The sequence below is a fragment of the Stigmatopora argus genome, chromosome 11, assembly GCF_051989625.1.
Source record: "Stigmatopora argus isolate UIUO_Sarg chromosome 11, RoL_Sarg_1.0, whole genome shotgun sequence".
Lineage (NCBI taxonomy): Eukaryota > Metazoa > Chordata > Actinopteri > Syngnathiformes > Syngnathidae > Stigmatopora > Stigmatopora argus.
The window spans coordinates 6,417,609-6,442,801 of NC_135397.1; the positions used below are offsets into that span (position 1 = coordinate 6,417,609).

General features: G+C 41.5%; 2 protein-coding genes, 1 long non-coding RNA gene and 1 other non-coding gene across 10 annotated transcripts in view; 1 reads left to right on the plus strand and 3 right to left on the minus strand.

Annotated features, from left to right (window-relative positions):
• The window catches only part of lyst (lysosomal trafficking regulator), a 38,740-nt gene extending 27,872 nt beyond the window's left edge, over positions 1-10,868 (minus strand). For 4 of the 7 annotated variants that reach the window (XM_077614296.1, XM_077614293.1, XM_077614294.1 and 1 more), the window contains exons 1-4: positions 10,438-10,846; positions 2,463-2,551; positions 962-1,160; positions 34-124 (exon numbers count right to left, since the gene is read on the minus strand). In XM_077614296.1, the coding sequence (XP_077470422.1) occupies positions 34-124; positions 962-1,160; positions 2,463-2,551; positions 10,438-10,518 (460 nt within the window). In that variant the 5' untranslated portion in view covers positions 10,519-10,846. Of the gene's footprint in view, positions 1-33; positions 125-961; positions 1,161-2,462; positions 2,552-4,111; positions 4,201-7,846; positions 8,043-10,437 lie in introns of those variants that run through there. The other 3 variants (XM_077614292.1, XM_077614295.1, XM_077614297.1) reach the window with 3 other exon arrangements.
• LOC144085193 (uncharacterized) lies at positions 8,210-11,653 on the plus strand. The gene is made up of 3 exons (XR_013304054.1): positions 8,210-8,363; positions 9,513-9,649; positions 10,431-11,653. It is a non-coding gene; the product is annotated as an uncharacterized LOC144085193 (long non-coding RNA).
• nid1a (nidogen 1a) lies at positions 11,552-24,607 on the minus strand. The gene is made up of 21 exons (XM_077614299.1): positions 24,496-24,607; positions 22,488-22,885; positions 20,509-20,811; positions 19,647-19,873; positions 19,278-19,576; positions 19,059-19,199; positions 18,067-18,318; positions 17,705-17,905; positions 17,384-17,620; positions 17,127-17,264; positions 16,459-16,587; positions 16,033-16,176; positions 15,643-15,762; positions 15,004-15,231; positions 14,502-14,674; positions 13,852-13,978; positions 13,603-13,774; positions 13,118-13,275; positions 12,918-13,041; positions 12,446-12,558; positions 11,552-12,070 (listed from the first exon to the last, which is right to left on the minus strand). The coding sequence occupies exons 2-21, from the start codon at positions 22,680-22,682 to the stop codon at positions 11,940-11,942; spliced, it is 3,612 nt and encodes a 1,203-aa protein (XP_077470425.1). The 5' UTR covers positions 22,683-22,885; positions 24,496-24,607; the 3' UTR covers positions 11,552-11,939.
• Positions 24,041-24,112, minus strand: trnaq-cug (transfer RNA glutamine (anticodon CUG)). The gene has a single exon. It is a non-coding gene; the product is annotated as a tRNA-Gln (tRNA).
• Positions 24,608-25,193: the final 586 nt, after the last annotated feature.

Consider the following 25,193-nt stretch of genomic DNA (forward strand, 5'->3'; position numbering starts at 1 on the left):
AACATTTAGACCTTAATGATGATAAGTACGAACCTGGTGCTTTTTCTTCCTGTACGGGGATCTTCCACACCAGTGGGAGTAGGGACAGCAACAAAGTGAGCAGCTCCTCTCGGCACGTCAGCTCCTGAGAGAGTAGCCAAACAAAGTCCAGTTACCTCGAAAGTTTGGTCATGGTCACACTCTGACGTCACATTGAGACACGCCCATCAAGAAAATACAGTTCTCAAAGCATAACGCCAGCATCCACTTTCTTTTCCATTGTAAGAGTCAACATTAACGTGGGAATTAATACATCTTTTTTAGGATAAATTTTCATACAAGAACATTCGGCCAAAATGTGTCAGTAAATCTTCAGTACTATTGTGTGGGGAAGCAATGTCGCATCTACATGACATTCTTTCTTGGGAAAGCCAAGGGGGGATTGCATGTCTACCCACAGCATTCCTCACCAAAGGGAGAACAAACTCCTCCATGTGCTAATTAAAAACAATCAACCAACTTCATCAAGGGACCATAAACAATGATCAGACAGCTCAAAACATGAAACATAAATTCCCAGTGTGAAATATTCTAAATCATTATTTAAGGTACAGATAAACTAACATCCCTTTGTAGTACATCAGTGAGTATTGGTTACAGTTTTATTAGATTTTGGATACTGATGAAGTCACCGAGAAGGAACTAAAATAGTATTCCAAGTACAAAAGATGCCACAAGAGGCCAGTAAATGAATGATCTGCATTCATATCATACTTGACTTTCACTTACTTCTACATTTGGGCAAATAGTATTAGTAGCTCTGAAACTGATGAGTCGCCTAAGCCGTGCATGCCAACAGTTTAACAAAGTTCAGCTCAGAACAGGAGTTGGGCAGAGAAGACTGTAAAATGTGATGCGGAAGACCTTGACAGGACATTGCTGTCATCGATTCCGAATAATTTGTGACGCTGAACATTCTCACCTGGTCAATGATGGAATCCAGGGTGCTAAGCAACAGAAACCCTCTTCCTCTGACGAGGTACTCTCCCAGTGCAACCATATGGCTTTCTTCTTCATCTTCCTCCCGTGCCTCCGCTCTCTGAGCCACTGCACTGCATAGTTGGTGGACATCAGTCAGGAACTCCCTTGCCAGCGTATTACTGGCCCCACTCATGTCTGAGCTGCACAAAAGACAGAAACCCAACAACATTATTGACACCAATCCTTTAGTGGCATATGTTTAGTAACACGAAATGGCGAGGAGTAACAGTGACACAGTACTGGATGTGTAAAACAATTGACTGTGACTTCGTAACACTGAGGCAGAACAGAATGATAATCCATCACGAGGGCATTTCCCTAAAACTCCAAACTGAAAATAGGCAAATAATTCACTAAACGTTTGATCAAAAGATTGAAGTCCAGTCTTCATTCTTTGGCAATGGCGATCGTATTTAAAAGGAAACGTCAGGGTGTATTTCTTGCTGTACAACATGCTGTCAACAGTTATGCACGCCAATTAGGCACGAGCAGCAGCTGCAGTTTCTTGAACTTTTAACATAGTGTTATTTCAAACTGTACAAGAATGTTAAACGGTGAATAAAAGAACATATTTAGATGTACTTTTTGACGTGCGTTCCCACAAGCTTTATTCCACTTGTGCAAATAGGAATGTGACGCACACTTCAACACAGGACATACAGAGCCAACACGTTGTTTAGGTACACAGCGCCTTCTGAGACAGAATCAAGTACACAGTTAAATATGGTAAAGTTCTCTCCCTCTCTTAACATAGTGTTAGTGTTCTAATACGTATAAATGACTCTACGACGGCATATTTGAATACTGACTGGCAATAAATGAACAAAGAAGAATAGCAGGGTTTACAATCACCAACACCGCCATCTTATTCATAACAATGCAGCTAATGTCTAGTCCGTTCCACGCGTATTCTGTTGCCTTACCCAGCGTCACTGGGCCTGGCAGTTTCCTTCCAGTCATTTTGCGTATATTCCAAGTTTGACTGGCGCTCGACCGCCGGCTGTATCTGCATACCTTCTCACACGACGACTGAGTGAATTTTCTGTTCTGCCGAACAAATTCCATTAAATTGGAATTTCAAATGGAAGCTTTCCAGATTTGCAGCAGATCAGCGTATCACATGAAAGCATGTGATGTCACATGGCAAGGGGACTGGCCTTGGGAATACTCAAGGAGCCTCCACTGACCTGCAGAAGACCTCTCTAAGAGACCATTACTCCCAAAAACTGCATTTATATTCTTTTGAACAAGGTCTAAATAGATGCATTTTGGAGCAGAATCTTTTTTTAGATGTCTCCATATCGGAAAGGTAAATTAGGCAATTTGTACAGAAGCTCTTTGCCTTTTAGGCTCGCTTAATTAAAATAATTGATCATATGACAACCTCTAAACACACATGCACGTGCAGTTGGGTTCAGCAGCAGGCGAACAATGCTACTTACCAGAATTTCAGGGCATCTTTGGTGTGATGAGGGTGATGTTGCACATAGTGGAAGAGACAGAGGAAATTCTCTAGACTCTGGAGGCTGACCTAAAAGAGACAAATTAGAAGAATATCATGAATTGAACTAACCTGATTGACAGGATTGACAATTATACTACCACAATCATAGTGGTCATTTTAATAGGATACAACCAGTCCACACACCACTAACTATTTGCCAATCTAATTTATGATGAATCAGGTTAAAAACATCATGCTCTGATGAGTGGTCAACTTCATGACTCAGAGGCAGAACCATCATGCAAAATATGTCGCCATTTTACGTGAGAAGGAATATCGTCATGCAATTTCTTGACATTAGATTGCTTTAAGACAACATTTTTAAAATATTAATTAATGGCGCCCATGCACCCGATGGCGCTTCTGGGGTAGTGTGTCAATACACGTGCTGAAAACGTGTGAGCCACTAAGCCTCTGCTAATCTGACACCACTGGCTGGACTGTGCTGTGCTGACCTTGACTGATGAGTTTACTGATGATATTTTTTTTAGCGTGAAGGCAAAGAATATACACTACATCGCACAGGACAATGAATCATACTCTATGTGGTTATTGGGCAAGCCACCAAATAATGGAGTATACACAAGGTGATAAAAAATGCATACGGTATTTTCACGACTATAAGGTGCACATAAAAGTCTTAAATTTTCTCCAAAATAGACAGGGCGCCTTATAATCCAGTGCGCTTTATATATGGACCAATACTAAAAATGTTATCACGATAAAATAAAATAAATCAGTCGATAGGGTACACCATCTTCTACAGCTCTCACAACTACGGCAAGCAGCCCCCGACTCTATTTTCCCGTAGAAAAAGTACTGTGCAGTGACTGCTGGGATATATAGTTCTTTTGTCAATACACGCAGTATGACGGCAAACACACTAATTTGGTGCTCACCGTCATTTCGGCTGTATTTACAAAAGAAATCCTGTTGCCTTTTTAAAAACGTGTTTTTAGCGTGTGGGTGTAGCTGGTGTATGTTTTGCCATGCCTGGCTGCGTCTATAAAAACGGTGCGTCCTTTGTGTGTTTAAAATACAGAAATAGCACTCGTTACTGACACTGCGGCTAAAAATACGATGCGCTGTATAGTCGTGAAAATACGGTGCATTAGAATTTCGCAAGACAAGATAAAATACAATGAATAAGGGAATTCAGCGTTGGCATAACTGTCAGGAGCATCAATTCTTCATCATTCTAATCCACCTTTTGCTTTAAGACAGCTGGGATGAGATCTGATATACCCAGACGATGATCAGGATAAACAGTGTTGAAAATGGATAGTTAAATCTTTGTAATGTTGAGTGTAAGATGTTTTACCTTCCTATGTGGGCTAAAAAACCTGACAGTCACTGGCATAAAACAACCCTTTCAAAAGTTGTAGTAATACAGCTATGCCTTGTTTACAAATGAGCGAGACGCCTTTGTGAAACTGATTTTCACCGAGGAATCTGGGTTAACTTCCTTCCTGTGCGAAAAAATTGGAAAAGTCATGTTTTTATGTTATTTGGCAGTCTGGATCAGATTTTTTTAAAGTAGTTCATAAGTGCCAGATAAAGAAGATGAAATCAATAGACCACACTCACCATGGTCAATCAAGGGGTGGCAAGTGAACCATTTCGCCCAAAGAAGGTGGCTGGCTAGATGGGATGGGATGGGATCACTGCATAGTACACTAACACACATACACACAAACAAATGGTTTGGGGATAGTAAAACAAAGTACTAAAGTGGAGATCATGACGTGGACAGGACAGTGCTAAAAACATGACTAACACAAAACACAATGAAAGAAAGAAATGAGAATGTGGACATAACTGATAGGAAATAAAGTATTTACAGGTTGCTACAATTGAATCAATAAGCTGTGAAGCACAGAAGTAGTGGTGCAGTGCAATCTTCCTCAAATAGGAAAAGGAAAATTAGAGGTGCCAATGCAAGATAGCGCTAATTTACTGGCAGGGATTTCTTCTTCCCTCCTCTGGTGGCTTTAATCCAATTTTGCAATGCTCTATATACCAGGCAGATAGGCTGATTTGATAACAGAGAGATTAGAAATTTCAATTTTGAGAAATAATCACTCGGAACTCCAGAGGATCTTTGAAAATAAAAACATTTAGACCTTTGAAGCTGCTTAGTATATCGTCTAATATACCATTGGCATTTGGATGGATGACTGGATGAAAGATTTTGGCTGACCTAGAAAAACTGTTTAAAAGTTACAATTCTGAGGATATTTTTTACACAGTTTTTCAGGGAGCCCTAAACCCAAAATGCTTAGACCAGTTTGTCCACTACGGAGTGTTCAGAAATTTTACGTGATGCAGCCATGGGGTTACTGGAGCCTTTTCCTGCCAGGAATGTCCAAAACTGGGTTTGAACCCTCGTTCTCAAAACTATGAGTCCAACGTGCTAACCACTCTACCACCACAACAACAAAAAATCTAGCAGTGTTCTATAAATATCTCAAAATAAACTGGAAGTGGCTTAAAATTCAAAGAAAGTGACACAAATCATGAGGAAGTCACTACAAGAAGTGAAACACATACAAAAAAATATTTTTCAAGATTTGTCCAATTTTTCCGAAACTGAGCCGATTCCTGAAAACGACAAACTGAAAAATTTCCACACACCTAATTCTGTAGTGGTTGTTGATGTGTAATAAAACTTAACGCTAGAAGACCTTACACAATTTATTCAGATGTGACATTTTCCATAAGAGTTGTAACATTGGGCAAAATCAATGAAATATCACACAACTCATGAAGATGATGAATTTAAATTGTACACCTTTACTTTGAGGTTTTGGGGATCAAGTCCTGCTGGACTAGAACTACTGCGACCTGCGTGTTATGGGTGATCACGGGAGGCCAAGTCATGGGAGTCTGGCGGCTGAGTCACTCACAGTGCTCCAGACTTTCCGATAAAATTCTCTACAACTTAGCAAAGAGGCGGTGAAAGGGATGTGATCCTCTCCTCGTGAGAGGGGATGAGGGAGCGTCGGTTATGTAATGTTTAGTTTCTTCCGTTCTCCCAGTTTGTGACCCCTACTGATCTAATTTGACATTTGGGTGATGAGCGTCATGAGGAGCCCCTAACGCTCTAAATTTTCCTTTCCAGCTATGAGTCACACTTGCGCACACTGAGGTAAAATGTCAAGAGGCTACTTTAATAAAACATGTTTGTCCTTTATCGATGCTCAGGTACACTGAACAGGAAATGAGAATGTCTCTGATTCAGAGAAAAACAATTGTGGAAAGGTCAAAGTTCAGTGTTACTAAAAGACACTGGGACTCATTTGTTAAATGAAAGACTACTATAGAGACTACTGCACTGTATTCCTGTAGAAAAGTGTGTTTGCCTGCTTGTTATTCATTTTCATACATTATTAAATCATTATATCCTTTTCTTTCATTTTTGTGTGTTTCTCACATTTTATACAAAATTGGTAAAGTTTGAGAATTTTTAAGGGGTTAAGTTAGTAGGTTTTTTTTAGGACTGTGAAACAACTTAGAGGATTTAGATATAAAGTACAGTGGTACCTCGACATACGATCTTAATCCGTTCCGGGACTGAGCTCGTATGACAAGTTTCTCGTAACTCGAGGTAAAGTTTCCCATTGAAATGAATGGGAAACAAATTAATTCGTTCCAACTCTCTGAAAAAAACACCAAAAACAGGATATTGGATTGAAAAAAATGTTTTATTTCTTATAATTCGCCATATATTGACAAAGTAATAAATAACGAGTGGTTTAATAGAAATAAAGTGTTTAATCTAACTAAAATTGGGCGGATTTCGCCGAGGGGAGAGAGAGACGCACAAAAGGGGCGGGGGGCTTCGGTTTGATTTCAACACGACGCACTCGTAAACAGAACAAACACTCCACCCTCACGTTCGCTATCCATGGGCTGTTTGCTGTCGTACTATTCCCTTCAAAATATTCCGAAAATGATGCACACAAATGTCCTCACAATCGGAGAACGCACGACCACTTGCCAACGAGCAACAAGCATCGCCCCGCTGCTCATGCGAGCTACAGGGGCGCTGGCTAGCGGCTCCTTTTAGCTTGTAGCATCTGTGTTTGCATCCCCTCGAACGGCGACTATGATAGAGTTTCTACCGGGGATGCTGTTGCGAGCCAGTGCCCCCGATGTTCTTATGAGCAGCCAACGAGCAGAGTCTTTTATCAGCGATCGCCCCGCTGCTCATGGTAGCTTCGGGGGCGCTGGCTAGCGGCTCCTTTTAGCTTGTAGCATCTGTGTTCGCATCCCCGGGGATGCTGTTGCGAGCACGAGTATACTTCATTACCCAGAAAGCCCTCTTTTCCCCGCGCATGGGCGTTGTGCGTTTCCTGGTCTGAATAGCTCATCCGGTGCTCGTAAATATTGTTATACGTACACGAAAGATATGCAAAAAAAAATGCCATGGCCACCTGGCTTGGTCGCATAACGAAATTTTGACCGCATCACGGGCGAATTATTCGATCGAAATTTCCCCCGTAAGACGAGCATTCCGTATGACGAACGGTTGTATGACGAGGTACCACTGTACTTGTCTACTTACAAAAAGTCATTCCGAAACAAGTTCTGAAACCAAACTATCTTTTAACTTTCTGCATTAGTGCACAACACCACTGAAAAGTGTTTAATGTTCCCAATGCCCGATTTTATCATCTTTTTTTTCTACGGTGTGTTTATTTTTATGGACTCTACTTGGCTGTTGCAATGGTTTAATCACGTGAATTTGAGTCGAGCGAGTGGCTACTTGAATAATGAGTAGCGTATCTGTATCGCATATACGCCTGATTTTAATCTGCTTGATTTCCAGGCCCTCTGCATTTGATCACCTACCGCATACAATTGACAAATTGTCTAGATGTCTTGTTTAAAACAGCCTCATTTAGATCTATGTTAATGCATAAAAAAATGATTTTAATCGCATTGGATCTTTAACTGGTGCACACACATCATCTGATGATCAAGCTTTGATAGTTATTGCATGTATTAGTTTGAACTGCAACATTATTTATTAAATTTCTGGTCAGAAAAGGGCAGACTGTATATTTTACACAGTGTTGAGTACTTATCCAAACGACTTGCTCTGAGGTTGGAAAAAACAGGCAATGGTAATCTGAATCGTTCTCAACCCAATGACAGAGATGAATAATTCAACTATTCAAGCAATTGTTTGGAGCAGCAATTAGATGTTCGAGTTGAAGCTATGCGAGGGGGAAAACAAACTGATAATAACATAAAATAAAGAGACATGGTTACAATGTCACCAACAGTGCAGAAAGAACACATTAAAAAGCAACTGACCTGTGTGGATGGATACAAGATTTCCTATCAGTGAGCAAGGTAGCAAATTGCGATCAACTGCATATTCAAGTATTAGCACTACTGACATGACTAAATATGTCCTTAATTTTGATAATGTACAGTAAATATACTTTTTGGCACACGGGTACAATTCACAACTAATTTTGCTTTTGCCGTGCAGTGAATGGACCAAATTCAACTAATAGAAACTTAACTTATTCGAACCTTGAGTATGTTTTTTTTCCCAGAAAAAAACAGGTCGAGCTGCTTGCAGGTTCACTACCCTATGAAATAAAAAACAATGGGGAGGGGCATAATGGGGAAATAAAAAGTGTGGGGCGTGGTTTAAGTAGAGTTGGTAAATAAGCCTGCATTACCTGAAAATTGAGAATTACCTCGCCCATTTTGAAACCTTAAATTTGGCAAGATTGTTAACCAAACTCATTTTTTTCCCATTTTACAGGACCTTAAGGGATTTGGGACTGAAGTCATATTTTATTCTAATTCTAGCTGCAATGTGAGTATCATCGTTTCTGTATAAAGATTAAAGGAAAAAGAAGGGAAAAGGGTTTTATCTGCTAGTGAATAAGCCAATTTTCAGGTAGAACGAGCAGAATCTGAATCTTTAATCTTCAAGTATGCTTGAAATCAGCCTTGGAAATGCTTTCCTTTCGATATTATTTGGTATTTTATGCCATTTCTGCTTTTTTCTAAACTGGGAATTAAAAATAAAGTGAGAAAAAAATTGAGGAAGTCAGTAGTCAGCTCACATTGAATAAAATGTCAAAGTCATTGAAACAGAGCATGGAAAACAAAAGCCCCCCCCATACCTTTTCTGCTATAACAACTAATAATGAAATATGGTGCCGTGAATAAACACATAAGTGAACCCGTTGGCAATTGGAGAGAACGCTGTTGTATAAAAACAATACACAGGACGGTAGAATTGCCGAATGCTGTCAGAGCTCAAAGCATCATTAAAAATGAGCGGGGCTCCAGGAGCAGACGCTGCTACCACTGAGGAACAACACAATCTGGTTTGGGACAGAAGTTAAACTCTAATGTGTTTGTGTTTCAAATCCATGTTTCCCAGTGGAAATAAAGGCAATATAAAATATTGTGTTTCCTCAAACAGTAGCTTTCATGTTAAAGGACTTTGCGCTCCAAATCGACGCTCTGGTAAATGTTTTTCTCTCATCTCATTTTCTGAACCGCTTTATCCTCACTAAGGTCGCGGGGGGTGCCGGAGCCTATCTCAGCTGACTTCGGGCCAGAGGCAGGGGACATCCTGAATTGGTAGCCAGCCAATCGCAGGGCACAAGGAGACAAACAACCATTCACATTCACACTCATACCTAGGGGCAATTTAGAGTGTCCAATCTGCCTCCCATGCATGTCTTTGGAATGTGGGAGGAAACCAGGGTACCCGTAGAAAACCCACGCAGGTGGACCGACCTGGATTTGAATCCAGATCCCCCACTGTAAGGCCAACTCGCAAACCACTCAGGCGGCGGGCTGCCCAATTTATGTTTTTAAATAATCCAAATAATAACCAGAAGCTCGGCAATTTGTTAGCTTTTATCTTTTTTTTTTTTTAGCAATTGAGCTTCAGAGAAGAACTTGGAGGAAAATTCAAATTCTGATAATATTTTTTCATCCATTGAAGGGCTGAAGGCAAGTCTCGTGATCAGATTTCTGATAACCTGCTGACAGTAGGAGGGTGAAAGAAAAAGATGCAGCATGTCAGCTGATTTAAGAAGGAATTTCTTCTACTCGGGATTGAAGGCACCTGTTTCGAACTGGGTGGGCAAAGTCAATGTCATACTCATGACATAAGACAGGACCACTGGTGAAGGTTAGAGGCGAGTCCCGAGGAAAATGGAAAATCAGTTTGGATTAGTCTTTCTTCCGAGCCAGATTACTGTGACAGCATGACAAGAGCTGCATGACTTCAATCACAAGATTACAAGACAATAAATCGACAAACACACAAGTCTCTCATTCTCAATTCAAATTCATTCAGCTTCTGTGATTTCTTCTGAGATAAAAAAAAAAAAAATCCCATTTAAAAAGTACATAAATAAGGTCACTTACTCATTTATAAATTCTAATAATACAAATAAATCAAAAAATATTTTTGGTTTTTTATTTATTTAAATAAGCCAATCTGGAGGTTGTATAGACATGTAAATGTACTAACAATGTAGTAATACATTTTATAAGTGTTTATCTCATTCACTGCCAGCCCTTGTTACAGAGTGTACGCTGTGGTAGTTAGCAAAAAAAAGGAAATTGATGACAATTGATTTTGAAAACATCCATGCAATGCAAAATACGTCCAATTCATTTCATCTGACCTCAAATAATAAATAGTGGCTCCTTGCCAAAAAATGTACTATATTTATTCCTTTTGAATTTTGGGAATAACCAAAAGAAATATTAAAACCTGACCATCAAACCTCCTTAATCATTGAGGGCATGAACTAGATACCTTGTAAATAATCCACTGTGTGAATGAAATTGAAATCGGTCCTTTTATTGCTCAAAAATAAATGTATATTTGTGTTGTTCTTGCCCTGTGCAGAACCTACCTGCAGATCAGCTCCTTGAAGCCTACAGTCCATGTACTTTTCCCACGCATAGGACAAGTCGCTTTGCAGTGAGCTGGCCATATCGTCCACAGCGAGGAAGCCAGGAGTAAATCAAACGAAGATCTCCAGTTCTTCCAAAGTTCTTCCACAGGCGCCGAGCGAAACCTCAAATGATCTCCTGAGTCGTTCATAGCAGATTCATGCTTCACTGCGCTCTTTCCCCCCCACTTTTTTTCATTCAGCATCTGCAGAGGGACCACATGATCCTGAGTTAAGGAGGTTTATAATGGTCAACATGTTCAAACTACAGCTGACGAGGCTTCGGTACTGGGACCGAACCCACAACTTGCGTCATACCTGGTCATGACCAAAACAAACACGGACACGGAAGGTTTACAAGCTAGCTAGCGAAGGCTAGCGCTGTTGTGACAGGAGACAAGTTACAAATGTTATTGCTCCTCGTTTCCGCCACAGAGAATTTTTATTTGAAAATAAAAGATTCCTCTTTAGAATACGCGTTTCTCTTAAATGTTGCATTTGGATTGCAAATATTTGAAGGATAAAATGATAATATATTGTCTATTTCCCTGCTATATTGTATCGTTTAAAGAATTATTTCAAGCGTTTGTCTTTTGACCTTTACGCTGTAAGGTTATTTTTGAGCTTGTCTGAGTTGTTATCATAAGCTTGACTACTAAAGAGAATTAGAAAAAGCAAACAATGTGTACAAAATAAGCCTCAATTGGCACAAAATCGCTGTGCGCAGTATACAATACTTTAAAAACGCCTCTCAAAAGTAAACGATTCTGAACTACCATATAACCATATAATGAAAAATGCTTGTTTATTTTTGCACTTAAGGTCGTTCACTGGCAGTGATGATGAAAGATGTCCAATCAATTTTGACCAAGAGGTTGGCATAGCAAGGTTAGATGTTTATCACCCTCAATTCCATCAAGGGATTCAAATATTTTGGGGGATCTTCAAAAAAACTAAATCTGGACCCACTAACCCCAACAAAATACAAAAAGCATAAAATATTATAATTGTAATGCACCATACTAAACACACGAGGCCGCCATCCCTTCATTAAAGTTACAGACAGTCGAACAGACCTGTTTCCCAAACTTTTACTTTTTGTTGTCCATCATGTAAACCACAAAGCTTGTATACAGGAACTTCAATCATAAATGACAAAACACTAATACAAACAAGCCACAACTAACAGGAAATGGCATCATGTGTTACTATAAAGTATTTCACATTAAATTACTAATCCCTTGAGTTTTTTTCTCAGTTTATGTGCACTCGGGAAAATGTCAACATAATAGTGTTTATATTTACAATTCAGTTGGGATTTCATAATGTAAAAATGCAGATAAGAATAGCATTGAGCAATAAAAAAAATGAAAAGAAAAAAAAGCACAGTAAATTGATCTCAGTGGCATTTCCAGCAGTTACAGCACCGTAACGCCGAGTGGCTCCTAATTTGCTGCCACTTCTCAATACCCGCTGTCCCTCTCGACACAGCCCACGCCGACTGCATTGTCGGGACATTTGCAGGAACGACCGCTCGGTGTTGCTAGGCAGAGGTGAGTGCAGCCGCCGTTGTTCACCGCACAGTAGTTTTGTCCTAGAGGAGGAATCATACAGATGGAGGACGATCCTTTAGAAAGTCTTTGAAAAAAACAGCCATCCTAACAGGAAATAGCCTCATCCTGCTTTGTTTTATAGACATATACACATTTACAGAAAACATAGCTAACAGCAGATGTTGGAGGCGCTCCCACTGGTCTTCACATTCCCAGGCTTCACGCATATAGTAGCCTTATCTAGAGGGGAGGATGAGGCCTGGGGATGTTATGTTTTTGTCATATCCTTACAGAGTCACGGATTTTAGCTCAGAGAAGGAAACTTCAGTTTTAAAAATGGCAAAACACATGGAGAATGCTTGAAAGGAAGCCCAGCAAATGTCAAGGTCAACCTACGTTGCGGTTATCGCTCTCACCTGAAGGACATTGAGCGTAGGCTGTGGTGATGCCGTATAGCTTGGAGCGCTTCTGAGGCTGGAACTCGTCAGACTCCCTGCCAGTATAGCGATCCACTGCGACCACGGCGTCCCTGTTGAAAATAATACAACAAGTGAGCAATCCCACATTCATGCAGACAAGAAACTCCTCAAAGTAACTCGTTTGTGTGTTTTGTGTTAAGTCTGTCAAGAGTGACTAAGTGTGGGAAGATAGAACTGGCAGGGTTTGCTAATGTCCAACTGTGGAAGTTTATACCTTCCCCCAACTGAGGTGGTGAAATTGCAAGCAGCTGCCACTTTTAAGGATGCCTCTACACACACTCACACACAAACGGAGATCCCAACCCCCGCCGTTAACACCAGCCGACACAGAAGATGAAGCAAATGGGGAGGAAAAGCTAGGCAGTATCAAGTTGAGAGCCCCTCAAGCGTCTTAACATAAGATTCAAACCTCCTCCAGTCAGTGTAGTAGATGTTCTTCCCGAAAGACGTGACACCAAACGGGTACTGAATCCCTTCCGTGATTTGTCTGCGGTCACCTCGGACGGGATTGGTACACTCTACCTTATGTGTGCCTGCACGCAAGACACGAGTCAGTTCTGATCACCAAACGTCACCTCATCAACGAATCAATGGCGTCGTCCGTCCTACCTGCGTCCGCCCAACACAGCAGAGCACTCTGGCCATCGTAGGTCAATCCATTGGGCAGGCCTAGATCGTCTTTAACCAACACTCGCCTGTTGGATCCGTCCATGTAAGATGTTTCAATCTTGGGACCGTCTCGGTTCCAGTCGGCCCAGTACAGATTACTGGAAATAATGGTTGTGCAAAATGATTTTAAATGCGATTAGATTGAGATTGTAAAACGGCAATAGAAAAAACAAAAACATACAAGAATTGATTTAATCTTAACATTCGCTGACTGAAAATGGAATATAAAAAGCTTCTTTGGCTGAGCCAATCCCCTGACATAAACCCAATTGGAAATTTTTGGAACATATTAGACACAATTATACATACAACTAATCAGAACACATTGTGTCTTGTCTTCCTTTGTTGGTGTAGACTGGGTTAACATACAAAAATCTGTTACAAATGATTGACAACCAGCAACCATTTTTGTCATTTTTACACACCCATTTGGAGGGTCCACAATAATAGCGCGAGGGTTGACCAGACCGGAGTCGACGATGACACGTCGCTGAGAGCCGTCGAGCGACGCCACCTCGATGCGGTCCATCACAGAATCGGTCCAGAACATGGTTCGCCCCAAGTGGTCGATCGCGATCCCTTCTGGACTCTGTAAGTCTTTGACAAAAACAGACACGGTAAAGTTACATTCTTCAGTTTAAGTTATGATACATGTACAGTTACGGAAGAGGCACCTGAACTAATGACCGTGACGGGCTCTCCCCCTTGGATGCTGGCCTTGCTGATTGACGGAGACGTGATTTCTGTCCAGTAGATCATCTTGTCTACACAATCGTAGGCCACTCCAATGACAACTTTCTCCTGTGGAGCAGGCGCCAAACAACAGCTTTGAACTACGCTTACTTCAAACACCAAGGGTTGCAAATACAAACACAAAGCAGATGTATTTTCTGACACGAACATAAAGACATAAATCAACACAAACAGTACCGCTCACTGAGAACAAGGTAGGCCAGACATCAGACCAGCTGGTATATAAAACAATTTAAAAAAATAGACGTCCAAAAAAAGCAGATTTCTATTCTGCAGAGCAGATGTTTGAAATTAGGAAGAATGTCACCATGTGCTTCCAATAAAGGGCAACCCAGAATCCGTGCAGAGTTTGGAAGCAGGATGAATACAACGGGAATCATGTAGCTTTTTACAAGCACTTTATGAGACACCTCACCTGAAGCCTGCAAAATAACAACTTCATGGCGGTGGAAAAAATGTACACCGCTCATTATCCCACATGGATCACCTTACACTTGTGTACAGCTGTTTGTCTGAACTGTCATTGGATGTTTTCAACAACTCCAAGATGAGTTGATTAGAAGTAACTCACAGGTAGATAAAGGATGGCCTTGGCGTCATCTTTCTTCATATCATAACCTTCCAGCGGGACGTGCTCGATCCTGCCGCTCTGGGCGTACAACAAGTACGTGCCAGGAGGAAGGGGGTATACGTCAGGTCGGGGGGTGGGTCCAATGGGTGGTTTCACCTCACCATGGTCAATACCTAAATGAACATTCAAAAAAAAGCACATCACAAATCACCTATTTATGTCTCGAGAGGAAACTTTGCATTATAGCTGTAAAACATGAATCAAAAACAACACATAAAAGCAGCCAAACATTAAAAAATTTCAACATTTTACAGTGTAGTTATCTTGTTACAGATTACCATTTAAAATGTCAGCATTTTAGTGCACCAAAATGGACACGTTTTACTTAAACGTAAAATAGTACTGCTCCAGCACCCCCTGTGAGGATAAGCGTAAAATTGTAATCCGCAGTGTAACGGAGTCAAAGCATGTAAGATGACATAATGTGTAATAATTTACTCACACATGGGTCTACTGCCAGGCCCAGAACGCGTCCCTTGGATCTCCTGCCCGTTTCGGTCCACACACCAGCAATGCCCTACGCTGCCATGACACTGCATGGGCTCGTAGTTCCCGTGTTCATCGCATGTGGGGATGTACTGCCCGACTGGAGGCCGCGCACCCCGCGGTCCTAAATCAGCCCCACCGAGAAGACTGTCTCGATGGGTCTCACATTGCGTTTTAGTCCGCTCTGAAAGAAAAGCATGAACGGGGTTGCTACGACTCTTTATTTCCTTTCTCCTTGTTTAATTTCCAACTACTTCAAAACTCCCACATAGCTCATAAGACATGACAACTACCAAGAGGCCAATGAAAACCCATGCCAGCTGGACACAGATGGATGGAATAAACAATGGTGAGAATGTGAATGATCCACTTTGTATATTTGTACTACACAGTTTGTACGCAGAACTATGAACACTATTACCAAACTGGCTCCCCTCCAGTGGCAGCCATCCAGAACAGAGCAGCTGGATGTTAGCAGACATAACAGAACACATGTTCCCTGTTAGTCCCCCAAGGAGTGTAAAATCACATTTGCCGTCGAAGTTTTTCGTTACCCCGGCGAGTTAAAAAGTTGGCACCACGCCTCCGGACGTACCTGCTGAGCAATAGACGCCATCGCCGTAGTAACCTGGCCTACACTGACAGGTGAAGGACCCCTGGGTGTTGTAGCACACGGCGTCCGCGTGGCACCTGCCGGCCTGGCACTCGTCTATATCTTCAAGGGAAAAATAAGAAAAATGCTTCAACTATTAATGATTGTGGTACACAAGTTTGGTTTAGCAAATGAAGCTTGTACTCTGAACGAGCCTTGGCAGCGAGAGCAGCCAAAAGAAGGGGCTTTACTCTGATACGTCCATCTGTTTTCTATGTTTTACTAGTCCGTTCCAGAAAATACATGATGTAACTCTGCTAACTTCCCCCGCTCATGAGCAGATGGTGCAACAATTCAAGACTGTATAGTGGATTTGTATCCCTGAGGTTTTACCTTGGCAGACTCTTCCATCTCCTTCGAAGCCTGGTAGACAGGAGCAGATATGGGAGGAGCCTCCGGTGTAGCTGCATTGAGCACGCTCAGGAATGTCGCAGGTATGGCTACCCTCTTCGCACACGTCCACGGGTCGAGTCACCTCTGACACGGGAAGGGCGGTTAAACAAATACAGCTGAGAATATGTAGCGTGCTGAGGCAGAAATGTCTATGCAAAGGAGATAATTTTTAAAAAAAACCTAGAAAAATCATTAGCTATGCATGAAACACGTTTATCTATCATGAGACGTCTATCAAATATTCTGTATTCATTACAAAGGTGACTTTCTGATTGGCACTTTCTCAGCCAAACGGATATAACAATACAAAATGCTCTAAGTTGAAATACTAATATTACGTCCGTGTAGATCTTTTGACTTCCTTACCAACACACGTGTGCCCATCACTGCCAAACTGATATCCATCGACACATTCGCAGCGGAAAGTGCCAGGCTGATTGTTGCAGATGGCATGTAAACCACAGATCTCGGAATTCTCTCTGCACTCATCAATGTCTGATGGGGATAAGAGGCATTTGTTAATAATTGACATGTCGATCTAATCGGCTCGTGTTCACATTTGTCAAATCAGTCTTTGTCAATCAGGTGACTGAAAATCAGAGATGCGAGATAAGGATGTCTTAATTGCGACAGTTTCAAGATAGCATCTGTCTGAAATACATCCTTCCTTTTGGCACTTTATATGCCTTGGAGGGCTTCCTTTCTCACACTGGTTGAATAGGGCAACGAAGAAGATTAGAGAACGTTAGAACCTGGTGTATGAAGCACGGGACTAATTACATTTTATAATTCCCTTTGCTAATTAGTATAATTGTTCAGTAGTCCTGAAAAAAAGGCATTATAAACTCAAGATACGTCATCATAGACTAATGGTGGCTCCAAAACGGATGATGTTACTATTCAAAATTGTCAGTTTCATTTTTCTAAACAAATTATACATCAAGTCAGCTTGTTGGTGAGAAATACTCATTTTCAGCCATGTTGCCAGTCAAAATGTGACCGGCAGAGATACGTTAATAAGACGTTAGCCGTACCGTCGCAAGTGCGTCCATCACCAGTGAAGCCAGAAGCACACTGGCACGTAAACTGGATGTCGTCTCCGGGTCGGCAAACAGCATTGGTGTCGCAGCCGTGTCTTCCGGTGAAGCATGGATTCTCTTCTGGCTTTCCTCCTGAGGAAGGAAACCCGCTTTTAGAACAGTGATTTCACGACAAACACAGTTTTAGACAGGATGTCAAATGTCGCGATTAACAACGGAAACAAGCCAGTCAGGAAGACAACAATCATCACCGTTGATGTCTCCGATCTTGTTGCTCATGGCGTAACGGATGAGTTCATTGTTGGGGTCGTACATGACAAAGACCTGATCCACGCTGAGCATCTGCGTGGGTCTCATGTCTCTCGTAGACTCGTCATGTTGACAACCTTGGAAGGAGATGGTCTGACGCCACTGAAATGTCCTCGTGTCATCCTTGGAGCCGTCGGGCAAGTTGACCACATACTTTCGTGTGGAGGATGAGCTGATTACTATAAGGGGGAGTAAAACATAGCATTTGAGTAGAAATGTGATTTTAAATGAGCACCGCTGTTTCCACATCGGCTCTTTCTTACGATTGTTGCTGTACTGGTAGATCTCAGAGTAGGGCTCGATCTGCACAGTTGAGTCCCGGGGCACTTCCGGGACCCTCCCCTCCAGTGTGGTGCTCACCGCCAAATGGTCGTGTTCATCGATGCCTTTAAATTCTTGCCTGATCGTCAGCTTTTCATTTCCGGGAAGGAAGGTCACCTCCGCCTGCCGGCTGAACACTCCGCCTAGGAATTTAGCACAGAATGGGTTAACACCAGGGACCCCCCTTCCGATTAACTGCCTCCCTTCGGGCCTCAGCTGAGGTCATTTCAGAGAATTTCAGCAAACAAAACTGCAGCTGCATGAGAAATTGTGACCTTAGAACCTTGACGGATCTCTGGCTTACCGATGATACTGAAGCCGTTTTTGAATCCGGGTTGCTCCAGAGCAAAGGCCCACCCGATCACACCTCCTAGTGCTGACAGAGGCATCAGAGAGGGTCCAAGACTCTGAGGGATGTCACTGATTGCAACATAGGAACGTCCGTCGTTCACCACCACGTACGAGTGTAAATCGTTGCTGTTGAACCTCTCTGGGGTGGGAGAGTTTCCTACGTACACCTGACCGTGCACTTTCCCGTTCATTCTCTGAGGCTTTCCTATAAACACAGTAAAGAGCGATATGCCAATATTCATTGACGGTCTAAGTCAGTAGTTCTCAAGCATTTTACAGCACGTACCTCCTCTAAGAATACTTGGTTCACTGAGTGTTACCACCATTTATTTCAGTCAATATTTTACATACCACTAGAGCAAGCCCACCTTCCATGGGTGGTACTGATACCACATTTTGACAACTGGTCTGGTTGAGCATGATTATACTAAAAAACAACACATTTGAAGGAATTTGGAGGGGTTGCGCTTTGAACTACAGAGCTACGTCGTCATTGTATCAGCTTGTAATGCAATGACTTTGTTGTTTATATAAGCTTGTTTTGTTACTTTATGGGTTGTTTAGGGTGCTGCAAGATTTTGCACCAAACATTTACTTTTGTGTCTGACTTCTGCCACGATCTTGACAGAGGACAAAGAGCTGAACTTTATAACACGGACTAACAGTGGTAAATTAATTGTATCAGCTTGGTAGTTGTTAGCAAAGTAGCTGTTGTTGTGACCTTTGACCTATCCTATCAGGGGTCACCACAGTTGAAATGGATGGCATTCATGATACACACAACGCACTAGTTTGTTTTATGAGACAAAAAATTGAGCGACCTGGAAATGAAACATCTCACTGGTGTTTTCTGATAACAGTATTAAGACTTGGATCATAATAATAAACTACTAAACATGGAATTAGTGATCTTCTTAGAATATTCCAAATGAAATATGACCATACCTTCTGCGACGCATTCTTTCCCGTTGCCGTAGAAACCAGGCCTGCAGTGGCAGCAATATCCACTCGCGTGGTCCTTGCAGTCAGCAAATTGAGAACACTTATTCCTGTTGTTAGCGCACGTACCAAGGTTGTACGAGAACACTAAAACATGGAAGCGCCAAATGAAAATCCTGTCAATTCCATTCGACGACGAAGCAAGTGCGTTCAATTACAACTCACCATTCACATTTATAACAGTGTCATCCACCAACACCACTTCTGGGTTGCCAGGTTGGTGGGGCTGGTACTGAACAGGTTCCACTTCAATCTGTCCCTCTTCTGGTTCAAAAGGAGGGTACTCCTCTTGATGTCCATTAGTATACACTATCCTCCTTTCAGGAGATTCTTCTGCATCAGCAGATGCAGGGGCAGAAGCCTCAGTGGGCAGCTGGCTCACCTCCCCCGGAGCCACATTGGTAAAATACGGTGACGTTCCAATCTCATACACCCAAACCCCTCCCAGGCCTGAGTTTGTCTGTCTAAAAAAAGTGAAAAGACACCTTTCAGTATACCGGCAAGAAAATGGAGATATTCTGGATGGTAGCTTACTCTGCTAAAGCGCTGATGGATGCGTCTTTATCATCAGTGGTGCGGTAGTATGGACCTTGACTGGAAAACAGGAAACCTCGAACCAAACCTTTACTAAAGCCAGCATGCAAGATGATGCTTTTCCCTCCAACAGGAGTGTTGGTATACTGTATGCCATCGGTGGTGTATAACATTATAGCATATGAAGAAGACTCCACTGTTGCAATGGCCAGTTGGAAGGTGTTTCTCTGGTGAGAGAAAATGAAGGGGTGTTGAGATGTGTATTTGTTTTATTGGCTAGTGCTGCTGTTCTCAAATTCGTTCAAATGTGAAATGCCATTTCAAAACTTGCCATGCTAACCTTAACACAAGAACCACCATAAATGGCATGAAGAAAGAATAGCAAAGTAGTCAACTGCTCATGAAAAGCAAGACCAAGATTTTACTCCTAAATGAGTGTTTTTAAAACAATGTATCTGGCAGTTTGCCTTCATTCAAACACAGTAGTGGGCACAGCTGGCATACGTCAATTTTTACGAAATCTGTTAAGCAACAAATTTCAAGGCAAACTTTCCATCTGATCTGACGTGCGCTCATTTTTTTTCTTACTTTTGTTATGACATTGCAAAATACACCACTTTTTGGGTGTCTGTGCAGTGTTAATATTCTCCGTACATTGGATATGTGTATTAACAGTCCTGTAAATATATATATACGTTTTTGGCTCAGATTTGATTCACAGAAGGACTCAATCTAAACAAGTGAGCATGTGATTGTAAACACAACATAGAGAATACTGAGGGATTCAGAGGTTGAATCATCTTGCTCAATAAAATCATTCTTTAGTGTAAATATCACACGGTAAGTGCACCGAAAGCCTCACCTTCTTGTCGATGCTATCCGAAACGCTGTCATTCTCCTTGCAGGCGACGTCTACCCAGCTGACAACCACCACGTGGATGGGACTGACTTCCCCGTCGTCCGGGAAGGCCCTCTTGATGTGCTCTCCAGCCCGGCGCAGCACATCTGGGCTGCTTTCTTGGCGAAAAAAAACCTTGCCTTTCGCGTCATCCGTGTCCAGATCTCCGTGCAAAGCTGCAATCATGCCAAACGGAGCTGGCATTTTGCCAAGGTAGGTCGACTCTTGTTTGGGCTCCGCGGTGGCGACGAAGCCATTGGTGTTGATCTGAAATGACAACACCAAGAGGCTTGTAACTGGGGATGACTTTGTTCACAAGAACTAGGACAGACACGTAAAGAACCGTTCCGGTCCAACGTGTCCCACTCTGATCTCTTGCCAAAACTCATTAGACTAATGATCCGAGGCTGTTGCGACGCAGCACACGAGCGCCGGTGAACGCATGAACGTGGATGCCATTCAATAAAGATCTTACACAGTTCCTGGGAAACATTAAAAGAGGAGCTGGGCTCATGTCAAAAACACACGCAGACGCCCCCAGCGTATGGGGCTCCTCCACTTCCTGATCGGGGGTGGGCGGCGGAGGGGAACAAGAGCTTCTACGTTTCCTGTCCTTGCCCCCGACCAGCAGCCCAAGAGAGCCCGAAGATTGCAGACTAATCTTCATTACAGACATTTCCTGGTCCAAATGGAAGATAAAACTGGGGGAAAATGGTCTGTGTGTGTGCGATTCAGATCTTTAAATTGAGCTATATCATGACTTGGGGAGATTGTTGGGATTGAAAGAGAGATAGCAGAAATAAAATTGAAGTTAGAGAGATGACTCTTCCCCCGAGGGCATAGACGTTATGTCATGGGATTTGTTTCATCTTCTACAGGAAAAATCTCCATTGGAGCTGACTAATATGTTTGTGTTGGGTGACGTAAAGGAGACTGATGTAGGGAAACCCCACGCTCTATTAGATTTGTAAGAACTCCATGATCTACACTGGATTTAAGACACATACACACACAAAAAAACAGATTGCCACATGACTGATGAAAGACAAAGTCCTATTCATATTCATGTGGAAACCAACTCAATCTGAAGAAAACATTTTTGTGTCATTTAAAAAAAAAGTGAAATCCCTGCTTAACTTCATTACTCTTTCATGCATTACAGTCTAAAACAAAGACACGGCACTTTTCAGAGCAGAATGGATGATTATAAAGGGTTGCTTGTGTGTCCAACACAATGGTGCAGCTTTCATACAATTTTGCATTGCTGCATATTTGGGAGTTTCATGCTATATATGGTAATTCCACCTATCAGACAAGAAAAAGCCGAAAATAACTCCACTATTTGTTTTCAGCCCATAACTACTTTAGTTTTAAAAAGAATCGTTTTAATTCTGCGATTACAACATTCATTCATTGTATAGTTGAATTATATTAAAAATTACAGTAATGATTTATATGGTCAGGATAAAGGGAATGGAAAATGATGATAAAAATGATTCTGATTTTAAACCAGAAATGACGTCCACACAAGTAGATTTTGGGTCATGTGGGCCACACGTGGGCCAAAATGAGATGCACATCAAAAGTCCACTCTTTGTGATTTTTAAAAATTATTATTATTATAGAAATAGTTACTTCCCCCATAAAGAGTTAATGCTGTATTCTAATGTGTGAGGTACTTTGGGCTCTAGGTCGACAGTAAAGTGATAACCTCAGGGTCTAAGAATGTGAGGACACTTGCATTCCATGCAGTCTTTGTGATAAGCAAGCCAATATTTAAGAAGGCGAACTTTATATTTCCCACGCGTTTTTGCCTTTTGTTGGGATGCGTAATTGCGCAAGACTATGATTGAGTATTTTTTCTTCCTAAGCAGAAATTTGTAGCCAACAGTATAACAGATGTTTTGCGAGTTGTCTTAATATGTGAGTTGAAGTTTACTTACAAAAACATTGTTAAAAGTGCCATCGTAGAAGAGCAGGGGCTTGTCCAGTTCAAGTTTGCGCGTGAAGTCATCTCCTGCGTCCAACTCTTGGTCTCCGGCGCTTGGCCCAAAGGGGAAAAAGTCTTCTCGAGTTATGCCAAGCACCAAAGCCACCACGGCGAGGAATGAGGCGCAGGCGAGCCACGCTCGGGCCATTGCTCTTCTCCAGGAGGTTCTCCGACAGTCCTGCTTGTGCTTGGGAGAACGGAGTGGAGTGGAGCAGGAGGAGGAGGAGGTCCACGGAGCAGAGTGACGCCTGGGCTACGGTGTGGAAAGTTCAGGCAGAGTTTGAAGGACTTGGGGCGGAGTTGAGCCGAGCTGAGGGGGGCGCTCGGGGCTTCTTTCATCAAATAGCAATACTAGAAAAGGAAATGAGAAAGGGGGGCTGAAGACTGGAGTGTTTCATGTTGCTAAAAAAAAGCAGATTCCTCAAGAAGTTGATCTTCCACTTTGAGAAAAAAGAAAAAAAACATGAGTCGTCAGTACCACCAAAAGATACTACATGACTACCATACGAGAACCTAAATACAGCTGCTTATCTTTAAATTGATGTAGTATTTTAAACTAGTGTATAATCTAATCTATTTCTAGTAAGTGTAAGAAATATTTAGCCAATGTAACAATCTGAAATTTGAACATCAACATTGAAAAGAAAAAAAAATCAAATCAAATTCTATATAAAACTGGACTTGTATAAATCACGCTTCTAAAAATTTCAATGCAAATGTATGGAAAGCGGCTATATTTTGTGAGCCACTTAAGTATGACGCCACGTTGAAATCTCTAAAACTGTTCAGCAAATGTATCCACCTGAATAAGGATTATGAAGAATTCCAATAAAGGATCACTGTCTGGGAGATCCATATAAGCCATAGTAGTGCATTTGGAGACAAGCCAGAGGCCCGTCGGGGCACTGACATCACTGCATGGCCCAGAGACCACTACAGAACTTGACGGTCACTAACATATTGATCAGAGAGGACCACTTGATCTTATGTTAGCTCAACCAATTTCCCTGTGTGCATCATCCTCTTGATCTAATCCTCTCCACCTTCAAAGCTCTCTTCTTTGTTTTAAAAAGCTTAGCCAGTTTGTATACACTTCCCATAGGTTTATTTACACAGCAGACCAAATGACTGAAATCTAGTCTTTTATCAACACTGCTTTCAATCATTGATTACATTTACACTGTTAAGTGATTTATTTATTCATACCTTGTATCCTTCCATGTGTGAGTATACAGCTTAACATTGCCACACTGTGGCTAAAGTTGGATAGACAGAAAATAGTGTTTCAACAGTCCATCTTGATATATACCATCGACATTTGTATTCAGGTTACAACAGAAACTGGATTTTATCCGAGCTGACATCTGGGAAGAGGATTGGACTACTGTGGCATACTGTGAGATAAGTACATACAGCAAACTCTCGGTCAGAGTCAAAGGCTTTATGTTGCGTCTCCAATTTACCATTGCACGAGTTTTTGCAATGTGGGATGAATCCTAAAAGTAAAGGTCCCACCGAGATTTGAACTCGGATCGCTGGATTCAGAGTCCAGAGTGCTAACCATTACACCATGGAACCCTTCAAACAGCTCCGTGCATGTGGTGTCACAAATCTACTGAGTGACGGATGGAAGGCCAGCTCTTGTGACCTCCCACATGTTCACACGCCCCCCTGATGTGAAAGACAACCCCTACCCCTGTCACTAATTTAATATCCTCACTCAAGTCTAACTTGATCCAGATATTTTACCATACAAATGGTCATTGCCTAGAGATACTACACTTTCCCGTGTCGTTTCTAGGGAAGATAAAGACTTAAAATCGACAAATTGCATTTTTTCTTCTTTCAATGAGTGTTTAAAATAACATAACAGACAGGGAGGGTGGAGACGAACATTTTTCAAATACCAAGAGGTTTTAGACACTGGCCTAAATGCAGAGAGACACCGTTCAAGTATTTACCTATCTATTTTTTCAGTGTAGTTCACCCTGGGAAAGCCTTGGGTTTCCCCTCGAGGAGTTGGACAAAGTCAGTGGGGAGAGGAAAGTCTGGGATTCCCTGCTGAAAGTGCTGCCTCCGCAATCTAAGGTGGAAAAAGATGGATGATGAGTCACAAGGGATATTAAATAATGTGGTTTTGCAACTGTCATTTTTGACATGGTAAAGTAGGCATTTACTGCTTAATAGTTTATCCAAATCATTGCAATATATAAACAAAAGTGAACTGACAGTGTTTGATTGAATCTATTACACAAAGAAAGTCTCAAAACAAATTTTCCATGTTCAGAAGAGAGTTCTTCTCATTTAAATTCTCAATTTTGCTTGATAAATGAGCAAATTCACAATTAATACTAGTAGTAAATCTACTACTACTACTACATCAACAACAAATAACAACGATCATAAAGACATTATGCATTTGGAGCATAATGTAAGCATTATTATTCTTAATCTACCAGAATAAACAATATACACTTCACTCATCCATGAAGTCCAAGTAAATGCCTATGTTGCAGAAAAATCATTTTCTGTCACTCTTTTTTTTCATATATAGTACTTATATATATATATATATATATATATATATATATATATATATATATATATATATATATATATATATATATATATATATATATATATATATATCAAATATTTT